The 12,905-nt window shown below is 38.9% G+C and overlaps 1 protein-coding gene across 2 annotated transcripts in view; it reads left to right on the forward strand.

Moving 5' to 3' along the window:
* Positions 1 to 12,905, forward strand: part of LOC131035237 (uncharacterized) — a 92,243-nt gene that overhangs the window by 71,975 nt on the left and 7,363 nt on the right. For both annotated transcript variants that reach the window (XM_057966900.2, XM_057966899.2), the window contains exons 4-5: positions 4,612 to 4,696; positions 4,802 to 4,958. In XM_057966900.2, coding sequence (XP_057822883.2) covers positions 4,612 to 4,696; positions 4,802 to 4,958 — 242 coding nt within the window. The remainder of the gene's footprint in view (positions 1 to 4,611; positions 4,697 to 4,801; positions 4,959 to 12,905) is intronic.

Here is a 12,905-nt window from a genome sequence, read left to right on the forward strand (position 1 = left end):
TGATGCCATGATCAATGAAAGACATTCTACTGTAGATCAAATTTGGTAAGGGCAACTGCGAGATCACTAAATGTGATTGACAAAGTAGGTCGAGGAATAGGGCCGTGTTTGCTAAACAGAGAAAACGTGTATTGGAAGGCACGTTAATGGCGGTGGAAGAAACCATAGTTGGACTAAACCATAGTTGGCTGTCCAAGAGCAAACGTGATCAGTGGAAGAAAGTAAGAAACCTTAAAGGCGCCAAGTTCAAACTCACGTCTTGGCGGGAAAATTTGGCTATAAGTATGCGAGCCAAAGATATTGTTTGTGTTGCTGAATGAGAGGGTGTTGCTGCATGTGAGAAGAAATCAGTCAAGTACTGAACGAGTATCAGAAGAGAGACTGAGTGTGAGAGAGACTAGGGTTGAAGAGTTCAACCAGCAACAGTGAGGTAACCGGTGGTGACCAAACCGGCAGTGAAGTGTTGCAGACAAGTGCAGAGTAGGCAAGCAGAGAATCGACAGAAGATAGTACCGGTGGAGAGCAGTAGAGCAGTTGAGAGAAGAGAGAACGAGCAGAGAGTAGAACCGGCAGACAGACAACCGACAGTGAACTAGATAGAAGATCCAGCAGAGAGATTTGCAGAAGCGTTATGAAATCCATTTGTAATAAGGCTATTAACTTGTAAATGATTATGTTTGTATTCACTGAGTTGTAGCTCGATGCAGGGGTTGTAGCTCCTTGGGTTGGTGCCCTAAATCAGGGGTTGTAGCTCCTTGAGTTGGTGCCCTAAAATCAGGGGTTGGTGCTCTTTGGGTTGGTGCCCTAAACATTGTAGTCAGAGTTTCATTGCGAGGCTGGATTGGAGGAGTAGTCTCCAACAACATTCCTCATCGAGGTTTTTCCCATCTTGGGTTTTCCTCATATATATTGGTGTTATGGGATGTGCCCTTGTGTATGCTTGCATTGCATTGTCTTGTTTTATCTTACCAGTAGACCCACTAGGTATTAGGATGATAACCAGTATTCACACATAGGGTAGACAAAGGGAAAAGTTTGTAAACCACTGATTCACCCCCCCTCTCAGTGGCACATTGTGTCTAACAAAGCATGCTTGCCACGATTTCGGTCTCAGTCTGATTTAACCTTGATTACTCCATGAACCCCAAATTGTCTACAAATGGCTCGCCTCACTCTACCAAAAATAACGCTGTCCTTATACCAATGAAATGGTGCATTCCCAAGGCCCTATGAGAAAAAACGTGATGTAAGAGGGTCTGAAACAAGGTGTCTTCAGATCTGATTTATCACCAGCAAATAACACAAAACTCCTCCAAAGTGCATCAAGAAGATTTGCCTAGCCTCTCCAAATGTGTAGACACAGCTATCACTAGTTATTCGCCCAATGGCTGAACTCTTCAACAAAATCGTACACCATGAAACTGATATAAAACTCAATTAGCTCAGTATGAAGGACTGATTGTCCCTCACACTCAAAGCAACCCTTCGGAGGATCTCTCACCCCCCCAGTTATGCAGATCAAAGGGAGGTTTCGTTCCCTAAGACCAAATCTGCGGACAATCCTTGGCTCCACAACCACAATACAAGAGAAGATAACAAACAACTGATGATCAATAATGAATTACCCTCCTCTATTTGTTCTTTTCATATCCATCATAAGATTCCTTCCAGAAGATCCCCTCCTTATCGGGCTGGTACACTTTATTTTTTCTTAAGTGACTTTTAATTATTTTTCTTTTATACTTAAGTCACTTTATTAATTTAAGAAAATATGAAGTCATCTCACATATGTTTTTAAATGAATATAATGAGACAACTTATATAATATTAAATTAAATAATTTCCCCTTATTTCTCCAAAAATCTAACTCAAACAATTCCAGGCCAAAATCCAAAATCGGGGACATTACACTATCCTTCACCACTTTGACAATCACTTCTAGGACTGATTCCTTCTTTACCGTTCCACATCTTTTTGGAGGTTCTTCTCGTAGCATCCATGGTGCTAGTAGTTTGGGGAAGGACATTTAACCAATCCCTTCTAATACCCATGGTAATCTTGGAGGTGATACCTGTCATGCTTCAAGGAATATACAAATCTGTTCTCCTCCCTAATCCCATTAGGCAAACACAAATTGACCTTTCCTTCTTGATTTTGCAAGAATCTACATTGCCCTTGCTTAAGCCAGAAATAACCTGAAGGGAGAATTGACCTGCTAGTTAATAAGCTTGGAGACTATGGGGCTACTCTTTTGGTTCTAGGAGAATGCATTGCAAAAGCCACATCCATTAAGACCAAACAAAGTGAAATTATTGGCCTTGGCCCAGAAACAAAAAGAACTTGGTATTTCAGCAGTACATACTTTAAAGCGTACTTGTCGAGTTTTCGGCGAGTTTTAAAAAACTTGCGAGTATTTTTCCCTAGCGAGTTTTTACGACTTTAACTCGCCAGAAAAACTCGCCAAGTTTTCGGCGATTTTTTGCCAAAAACTTGGCGAGTCAATGAAAAAACCTCACTTGCCAATGAATAAAGGCAAAAAACAACAAAAATGAGTTTCATTTCATCATTTTCTATCTTGTATTTTGTTGAGAAGGGGAAACACACACTCCCAAACACTTGCAAACTGATTTACTTTGATTTTTTTTCAAGTCAATCTCATTCTCTTCATCAGAATGTATACATGAAATATAGCATTTAAGTATGTCTTTTTCCTTTCTTATACTTTAAGTTATATTTCATGTATATATTGGTAGGATGTTTGAGAGTGGTTTCAAATCTCTAGGGGTTATAATGCAAATTCTAGGTTTTAGAAGATCTTTTAAATTTTCAGATAGTCAAATTTCAGTAATCAGTATGCTCCTATCAACATTCTCTCGCTCTCTCTATCTTACTCACTTTATCTGCCCCGAATTTAAGACCTATCTATGTCCCTATCAATCTTCCTCTATCCCCCTCTCTACCACTCTCCATCTCACTCTCTCCTCTCTCCCCCAAGATCTAGACCTATCTCTCTATCCCACTCTTTCTCACCCTTAGACCCCTGTGAGGGGTGCTACCGTCAACCTAATTTTGTTTTGTAGATGCTTGGTGGCAAAGTTGGGGTGGAAATACTCGAAATCTCAAAAAATTTGCCCTCAGAATCTTATGTCAACCTTGTAGTTCATCCAGTTGTGAGCGCAATTGGAGCTTGTTCGAGGCCATCCACACGGAGAAGAGGAGCAAGTTAGCTCAAAAATGCCTCAATGACCTTGTCTTTGTTTTGGTTGCACATAAGGAAGGTAGAGGAAGCACCAACTGGTCCAATTGATTTGGATGATATAGATACTTACAGTGATTGGACATCGCAGGAGCAACCTCCATTGTTTACAGAGGATGACATCAATGATTTGGAGAGGCAGGCTACAGAGGAGGAGGGGGGTGGATTTGGTTTCACACTGGATGACATTGAGGAGGATGAGGAGTCATTGCCAGTGCCAGGTGCAGCCAGAGGCAGAGCTACATCCAAGATGGAGGACAAGCCACAGCCTGAGCCAATCATACCAAGCGAGGAAGCACAATCACGCCCACAATAGACTTCTAGGACTAGACCCTCTAGTTCTACCTCTCCCCTAGTTTTTACTAGTTCTACAAAAACTATTTACTATTTTGCTTCCAGCCATCAGCATTCCTCATGAGGATGTGATTTTGCACCCACTTTGCATTTAAATATATCTAGACTCAGCTTGTTTCTTTTGTGTTCTCATTTATTAACTCATGGGCTGCATCTTCTCATTGAATTTTGCAAAAAAAAAATGCATTTCTAATTTGCAATTTTTTAAGTTGCCTAGTTTTTTGCCAAGTTTTTGCCGAGTATCGGCCGAGTTTTTTCCGAGTTTTTTTTTCGGGCCTTAGCGAGTTTTTGGTTTTGGCGAGTAGTTCAACTATGCTTTAAACCATTGAGAAACTTCTTGTTTATGACTTGATTAGACCTTTTATCCAAAAGAGGCTATGAAGGAAAGTGCAGAATAAAGTAGAGGTATTGAATGCAAGGTCATTCAATCTGCCATCTAGATGCTTGACGTGTAGATGCCTGCATCACAAGCACATCTGAATAAATGCAAGGAGAGATAGCTGGAGAGAAACTCAACCTTGCTAAATGGCACAGTAATTGTATACAGAACAGAAGGACATTTTTCTCAATTATGTATGCTTTCCTGTTAATTGTCATACCAGCAATAGTATTTTGACTTAGATGCAGTAATTACTTGTTAGGTCCTAGATTTTCAGTCCTTTGGTCCCTAAGCAAGAAGTTTTGCTTCCTGGTCTAAAAGTTCTGATATTTTCGTACATCTTGATTGCCTACTTACGATTTTCTTTGTGAGTAGTTTTTCTGTTTTTTAAGATCTTCCTTTGGTTTTAACATATCTTTTTTCTTTTCAAAAAGGAACCAAAAATAGAACACTCAGGCTGGTTTATGATTGTTTTCCCTTAATTACAATAATTTTATAGAGAGCCTCCAATTACACATTGTTGAATAAAGAAAGTTTACATTTAATATTGTTATTTGATGTTTTCAGTTTTAATTAATTGTCTTGTGTCATTTGCTGCTATTCCACCTTATCTGGATGAAAGTGGTGAGAGTGCTAGGTGGCCAAATGTTGGAAAATACAAAGTTGATGTATCAGGCTTTGAATCTTTGGCATTGCCTGAGTTACAGGTATATCATAAGAGCCTTGTGAAGATATCTAATCACTAATCAGTGCTTGATAGAAATAATTTCGTTTACAGATGTTTGCATAATTGATAATTCTTGTAATCTCAGATTAATGAAGGCACTGGCCTCTACATTATTGATGAGGTGGGCAAGATGGAGCTTTTCAGCTCATCATTTTTTCCAGCTGTTTTACGTGTTCTCAACTCAAATATTCCAGTTTTGGCTTCTATACCAATCCCAAAGTTTGGTCGTGATATACCTGAAGGTACTTTTTAGTCTTTGGGCCATTTTGTGGCACAATAGAGCACTCTGATGTCAATGCTCAATACATATTCAATAATGGCATATGAAAATGTATGTGCAATCAATGCTCAATATTGATAAATTTCTACATATACATTTATTAGCAGCTTAAGAGATGTTTTCTATTCGATACCTGCCTAGGTGTAAGAGTTAGGCTTCTTAAACTTAGAGACACATGAGCATTGCTGACTGCAAGTAAGATATGTTGAAAAATTGTAGGCATATCTGTCATAAAAGCTAAACTATATTGCTCTCAAGTTTTACAGAAAATATGTGAATATAGTATTATTCATCTGAAATACCTCTACAATGTATTATGCAAATGCTTATAAAGTTTTCATTCCCATACAAATTCTCCTAACTACCTTACAGAAACTGATTCCCAACTAACGCAAAACTAACTAAAGTCTCCAAGGTAACTTCATTGTAAACTGTAAACCTTATTTTTCAACAACCTCTCTCAAGGTTTATAGTACAACTACAAACAACAAAACATGCTGACCAATCATAACAACATTTTATCTAGAAGCTTCATTTTGAAAATAGTTCTTGGATCAGTTAGAACTCCATCAAGCTTCTTTGTAAAGGTGTATCTCCCTAGCTGAATTCCTGAGTTTCTAGATTCCATTCTCCCCTAACTCTCGAATTATGGGTCCAAATTCTTATACAACTCTTTATGTTGAGTTGTTGCTTCATCAAGTTGTCTCATGACCCACATAAGCGCATAATTCGCAAGAACCATTAACTCCTAAACTATCTGGGCAATAATCCATTTTGAGTTTTATCTACACTAGATCTCTTCCTGTCTTCAGAATATAGGCCTTTTACTATATGAAATTTTCATCACTTTTAGCATCTAGATAAAATAACACAAAAACAAAAACTAATGCTTCTCATGCAAAGCACCATCTTTGAGTGAGAAGCTAGCTCGAGATGATGACATTCCTCCAAGCTCCAATGTTCACAAGGTTCCTTGATGACCTTGTTACTCTCTATCTGCTTAATGGGCATCTGAATCTCTAAAAACCCTCAACACTTTATTAGATGTAGCATGCAGGGCTTTCAAAATACAAGATGCTTGTGGTTAATAGAAATAAAGACAGGGTGTCAGATTCCACCATTATTGCATCCAATTACAATGTCCTCCATGTTTCTGTTCAAAAAAACAAAAATATCTCCAATGTTACAAAATATCAATTCCTTGTAACTCCATCTAAAAAGATTTGTTTTTCTTTTTGTTTTTTTAATCCAAAATTTATTTCAAACTTCCGTTACATCCCCACATCAACATTCTTAACAATATGTTGCATCTTTCTTGCCAATTTTTTTGTCCATAAAAAACCATTTGTGAAATCATGGCTTCTTTTCATAGCATAAGATCAGGAAATGCTCTGATACTATGTTTAAAAATTGTAGGCAGAACCATCATAAAAAATAAACCATATTGCTCTAAAGGATAGCAACAAAATATGTAAATGATATTATTATTCATTTGGGGTGCCTTTAAAATGTATCATCAATGCTTATAAAGAATTGCATTCCCATACAAATTCCCAAAAGAATAGAAGATTTTTTATTGTCCATGAGGCCAAAGATAGCCTATGGGACAGTAGACCCTACTAATTTTGCTTTGTGAAGTACTAATCTTCTGCCATTCAATTTAATAATGAACTCTCTCCCATTCTCTCAACCATCTCCCTACTGAATAAATCTTGAAATGAAGTTGCAACCAAATTACTTATTCACTTGACATGGATGTCATTGTAAGCTTTACATTCCAAAAGTGTTTTTTTGTTTCAACTATCCCAATTGTGCAAAAGACACACACTCTCTTTTCCCATACTATTTTTGGCCTTTTCTATCCACTGTTTCACACCAAAGATGATGCGAGTTAGTCCTCAATTGGACAATGGGAATCTTTGATCTCAAAGGGATATTGGCCTTTAAATAGTCCTGCTATTGATTGTCTGAAGTAGAATCTACAAAGTACCCTACAAGAAACAAACTCCGAACTAAGATAAAATTAACTAAACATTTTAGCTACTAACATCAATTCACTAAAGTGACGCTTTGCATGCCTTGTTCTTGGACTTTTTGCATATTCTTGATCTTATCCAGCCAGTGATGAGACAAGAATAATGTCTCATTAATTGTTCAAAGATATTTTATTGTTCCTCTTAAAACAACTATTGTGGTGAACTTATTGCAGGACTAAATGACTTAAATCTATTATAAAGTAGAACGTATGATGTGTTTCTTTACTTATTTCTTCATCTAAACATGGCTAAATAGCTGTACAAGTCTTGTTTTCTATATATATTTTTGTTTCCTTGTGATAAACACAGCGCCCAAGAAGAGAAAATAATCTGGAGTTGGAGATTGACATTTTCTAGACTTTTTCAGCTTGCTAGAGTTGTTAAACTTGGTCAACTTTGGACTAGACCAGATGGTTTTAGAATGTGCAACATCATGATCCCACCAACTTGGAACAATGAATGTCAACACATGCAACTTGTACTTAAAATTTTGGCACGTCTTGTAGAGTCTGAGTTGATCTTAAGTGATTCTAGCCAAGCACAACTGTTAAGTGAGTCTTGGCTGCTTAACTTGGAAATGCCTCCCACATGCTTTGTTTTCTGCTGATCTTAAAGAATTTGACCACTTTAACTTGAAATAACTGAAGTTTTAAATCTGCAGCCAATCCTTAAGAATCCAGAGTACTCCAGTTCAACTGTACTAGTACTGCCCTTATCCAGGATGAAAGAGAAATTTTCAGTTAAGACTGAAGTTCACCCTTTCATGCTTTGGTGTAAAAAATAAAAGAACTGCCATATGAGTTATAATCTGGTAGTCTTAGGATTGTAATAATCTTCTTTAAAAGTTTGTTGAGAAGCTAGCGAAAAAAATCTAGGCAAATCATTTTTTTAGCATTGTTCAGTTTAAAAGTAGAAGCAAGCAGTATTTAGATTTCCATAGCCACGTTAGCATGCGAGAGCTTGTTTTTCATCATTTTTTAATAATAAGAAGCAATATTGATATCATCTAAGGAGTGAAGGATTGATCTCGAAGGGGGGTAGGGCCCACTCACCTAAAGGAGAAGATCCTATGGTACTTTCTGTTAATAGTGTTTTGTTTAATTGTTTGATTACATAGTTTATTTCACTTGCATGATCATAGATCTGTTCTTATTTCATATTCTTATTTAGAGATCTGCAATAATTTCATTTACATATCCACAAAAGACAATTTGTTTCCTTTTAAGTATTTCAAATTTCCATGCAAACTATGTTTTCCATTTCAAGAAAAATAGTTTAATTTCAATATATTTAATTTCCAGCATTGTGTGTTTAATCTCTACACATATATATATATATATATTTTTTTTTTTCAAGGGGTAAATGCTTTTGACTTTGAGCTATGAACCGGTGAGGTCACGAACGAGGGACCTCATCCCTATAGTCGGCATAAAATGCCTATTGTTATATTTGATAATATTTGTTGTCTAGCAATGTATTAATTCTTTGTAGTAAGTGGGTTGTCACTTGGATAGTTATGTGCCCATTGGTTGACAGTTGTGTTCTTCTCGGCAACCGTCGGGTCCTTTAAATATGTTGTGTACTGCCAAGGAAGGTAGTATGGCATAGCCGGATCTATTGTAATCCTTGGCCGACCATCTCTGGTCTTCTTCTTTGTAATAATTTCATGTGCAAATAAAGATATATTTTACTTGTGTATCTAGTATGCATTGTTATTTGTATAATTATTTCCTGTATTTAATTTACTAGATATAGCAATAAACATTTTGGTGTCATTGCCTTCAAAGAAATCAGGTTAGCCTTGAGTGATTCATGTCTGTAGAACCCCATAAAGATGAGAAGAGGCCATAGGGTGGTGAAGACAAAGCGATCTTTAAGGATTGTTTTAAAACATAACAAAGAAGAAGATTATGAGAACATTTGAGGAAAATCCAGCCGGACGATTAGACCATCTGTCCGACAGTCAACGTCGGATGAGGAGTACGAAGAGGGAAATCTTGAACTCATAGACATATTCCGCTATCTATTCATTTCAAAGGAACTGAGATTTGGAGGATCTGAACTACTGACCTTTGATCGGAGGGAGCACAGGGACGAGTCAGAGCCTGGAAGTATAAGTATTCAGAGTGTTGGGGATGCTGGAGGTAGACCTGTAGAGGACGCACATGTGGCTGAGAGTGCAGGGAAAGCACTAGAACGTAGTGGTGGGAACAATCCACCTAGGTCTGGCTCACAAGGGAGTAAGCAGGCGAGAAATCAATTTGCACTGTATGGGGAACTTGTTTCTTGCCAAGGAACCAATAATAAGGGGGCCAAAGACTTCGGGGAGGAGAGAGTATAGAAACAAAGAAGGTGACCAAGATGTAGAAGACACAAAAGGTGGATGTGTAGAGAGCTCGCACGTGGCTGAGAGTGCAAGAGAGGCACAAGAACGTGGGCAAGAGCAAGACGGTCCAGTCTGGTCGAATACACACGGTACCTTCCGAGTGAAAACAATGATGAACATCTAGGAGAAGCAAAAACTCCCTAAATTTACAGGTTACAGATCAGAGGATCCCGTATGCCATTGCAAGGCTTGCATAACAATATGGGAGGTGAATGGTCACGACGACCACGATTAACAATGATGAACATCTTGGAGAAGCAAAAACTCCTTAAATTAACAGGGGACGGATCAGAGGATCTCATACGCCATTGCAAGACTTGCATAACAATATGGGAGGTGAATGGTCAGGGCAACCGGGATTACTAGTTTAAGGCATTCCCCACCACCCTACGGAGAATTGCCATCGACTGGTATACAAACCTAGTGGCTCAATACAAAGCATCATGGAACAAATTGAAGAAGGCATTTCAGGAAGAGTTTAAACTGCTGAGAGACAACAATGAAATTGTTGCAGAAATTTACAACACTAGGCAAGGGAAGAACGAAAAACATGCGAGCATACAATTGTAGGTTCAAGGAATTGTTGAACAAGATAGAGAACTAGCTAGCCAATGGGTTGAATAAGAGGTGGTGCATTGAGGGATTGATCCCCTCGTTAAGCAAGAAGATGAAAGTAGCGCCTCCGTCCTCGAACACTGATGCTTACAATCGGGCGATGGACATTGAGAGTGAAAACAAAACAACATCCCAAGGGAAGAGGAAGACTGACGATGACGAGAGCACCGAAGATAGCAGTGGTGAAGAATCCAAAACAATTTAGGCCCTTCAACGGGATATGTTGAGAATGATGAAAGAATTGAAGGACGAGAAAGGAACCGATAAAGAAAGTAATGAACTATGGTGTATCGAGTGCAAAATTGAGGGGCACATGAGAAGTAATTGTCCTAAAAAGATGTTTTGTGAGATTTGCTAGGTGATAGGTCATTCAATAATGGAGTGTCCATATAAATTGAAGCTAGAAGTACGCAAGTACTCTTCACACAGGGAGAGTCTAGTCCTTTGAAACCACAAAATGTATCGCTAGGTGGTTATGGAAATCAATGAGGGCGAAATCAAATACAATACGACTCTAGAGGATGTCCTATCATACAGTGCCGACAATGTAGTGAATGGGGACACTTTACGAGAGACTTCTAGAATAAGAAAGACAACATACAATTATTGTGCAAATGGTGTGGACCTGGGAATCATGAAGACACCGACTGCCTAAAGCAAAAGGGTATTAATATGCTGGATGTGGCAAAACAAGATGAGGCAGTTCTGGCAATCACGAGAACACAAACGAAGACAACAGTGTACTAGGACCCTTGTACGGAGAAGGAATGACTCTGAGAAGCCAAAGTAGTAGTCAAACAAGTATTGGCAAAGGAATGAATAACTTGCAATGGAATTGCAAGTACATCATTGTGGGAGTCAGAAAAGAACATAGTTAGGCAGGTGCTACAGACAACAATACCCATCAACATGATAGACCTTCAAACTATGCCACAACTGCGAGTGACAATTATGAACATGGTTAGTGATGACACAATTAGTTAAAGACAATGCAAACCACAAGAGGAATCGACAGGGAAACTATCATGTGAAGGGAATGAGGCCAGTGATCCAATGTTGTTGATGGTGAGCATCAGGATGAAATCGATGGTCGTCTAGATGGAAATAATGGGGAAGAAGTTGACAAACACCATTGTTGATGGAGGCTTGGGAGTAAACATATTGCCAAAAGATACTTGGAAATGCCTTGGAAGACCAACGCTTTGGTTGCTGACCTTCCATTTGGTAGGTGCCAACTAGCACGACATTAAGCCGTTGGGAACATTGATGGCACAAAAAGTAATGATTGGGACACAACAATTTTTCTTGGACTTCATAGTCATCCTATTGCAGGCATATGACACACTCTTCGGGAAGGTATAATTGATTACTGCCAAGGCAAATCCTAATTGGAAATGGAACACACTCTTGATCTAGAGTGATGGGAGGAAGTATGTCATCGACTTGAGGAACAAGGCGGTGAGTGAAGAACTGACATCCCTCGACTGAGAGTTCGAGGGTGGAGATTTTGGGATGGAGAAAGGGAAGGCAAGGAACCAAACGATAAAGGGGTGCTCGAGTTGGAAGATTGTTTTGAAGATGAAACAAGTTCTCTAAATGGATTATTTCACTGGCAGATGGAGGACTACGAAGTCTTCCACCTTGATTGCAACATGTTACAGATTAGCAAAATTGAGGAAGAGCAAAGTTCGTACATAGGCCAAGTTTGAACATTATGTACGGGGACAAGCTCGAGGGAATTGTATGGGGTTAGGCCGTATGAGAAGGTGAAGAGAAGTTGGAGGAAGCTGTATGGGAGTGGAGGTGAGTTGTATGGACGAGGGAAGGGAAGATCGTACATGAGCAACATCAAAATGTTGTACGAGGGGAAACCGTATGAGTTGAAGTTGTACTCCACAGATGTCCGTAGGGTAACTGCAATTTGTATGCACATGACAAGCTGTCTAGAGAGAGAAAGTGGCTACACGGAGAATGTCTGTACAGGATGGGTGAGAAATTGTTAAGACCGTACGGGGAAGAATTGTCAAGACCGTAGAGGAACATTAAACCATATGAGGAGCAAATTGGAAGGCCGTACGACAAGAATAGAAGGAAATGGTATGAGAAGAGGATGTCGTACGAACAAGAAAGGAGCATGCCGTATGGATGGGGAGAGAGTATGTCGTATGAAGGGGGAGAGAGTAAGTTGTATCGAAGGGTACACAAGCCGTACATGACATCGGGAGGGTTGTACGTACGTAAACACAAGAACATATTTACATGTGTCGAATGGACAAAGAAGAGGGCATACATGTTGATGTCGTACATGGAGTTGACAATGGAGAAGTTACTCCAGTATGAAGTAGAATACAAGCTATGCGATGTGGAGTTGTACTCAAATTCAAAGACATTGTACGGAATCACTAAACCGTATGTGGAAACCAATCAAGGTAGTCAACTCCGTATATAAGGTTTCAGACTGTACATTATTTATATGAGACCGTACATGATGTGTATCAGGTCGTACTTGAAGTGAGGGGAGCCGTACGTGAAGGACAAAAAAGGTAGGTGGTAGGAGTGAAATCTCCGATTCCTGGCTTCATCAACAATGTTTTTGGTGTCTCAAAAATTCAGAAAATTGACATGCGCCATGGAGTTTCAATTTGATGGTACACTTCAAGGGCTCTTAAACTATAGATACTGGGTAGTTCAGTATGAATGACAACATAATCCTCTCTATCCCAAGTATATACCAATTTGACAAAACTCTCATCCATAATATCAAACTTGTCCTCCATGGTCTTATCACTGATCAATTTGGCCTTAAAGGTATGGCAACCATTTTCTTTAGGGGGCAATGCTTCCCACTTCTATTTTTCAGCATTAATTGCAT

The sequence above is a fragment of the Cryptomeria japonica genome, chromosome 5 (genome assembly GCF_030272615.1).
Source record: "Cryptomeria japonica chromosome 5, Sugi_1.0, whole genome shotgun sequence".
NCBI classification, from domain to species: Eukaryota; Viridiplantae; Streptophyta; class Pinopsida; order Cupressales; family Cupressaceae; genus Cryptomeria; species Cryptomeria japonica.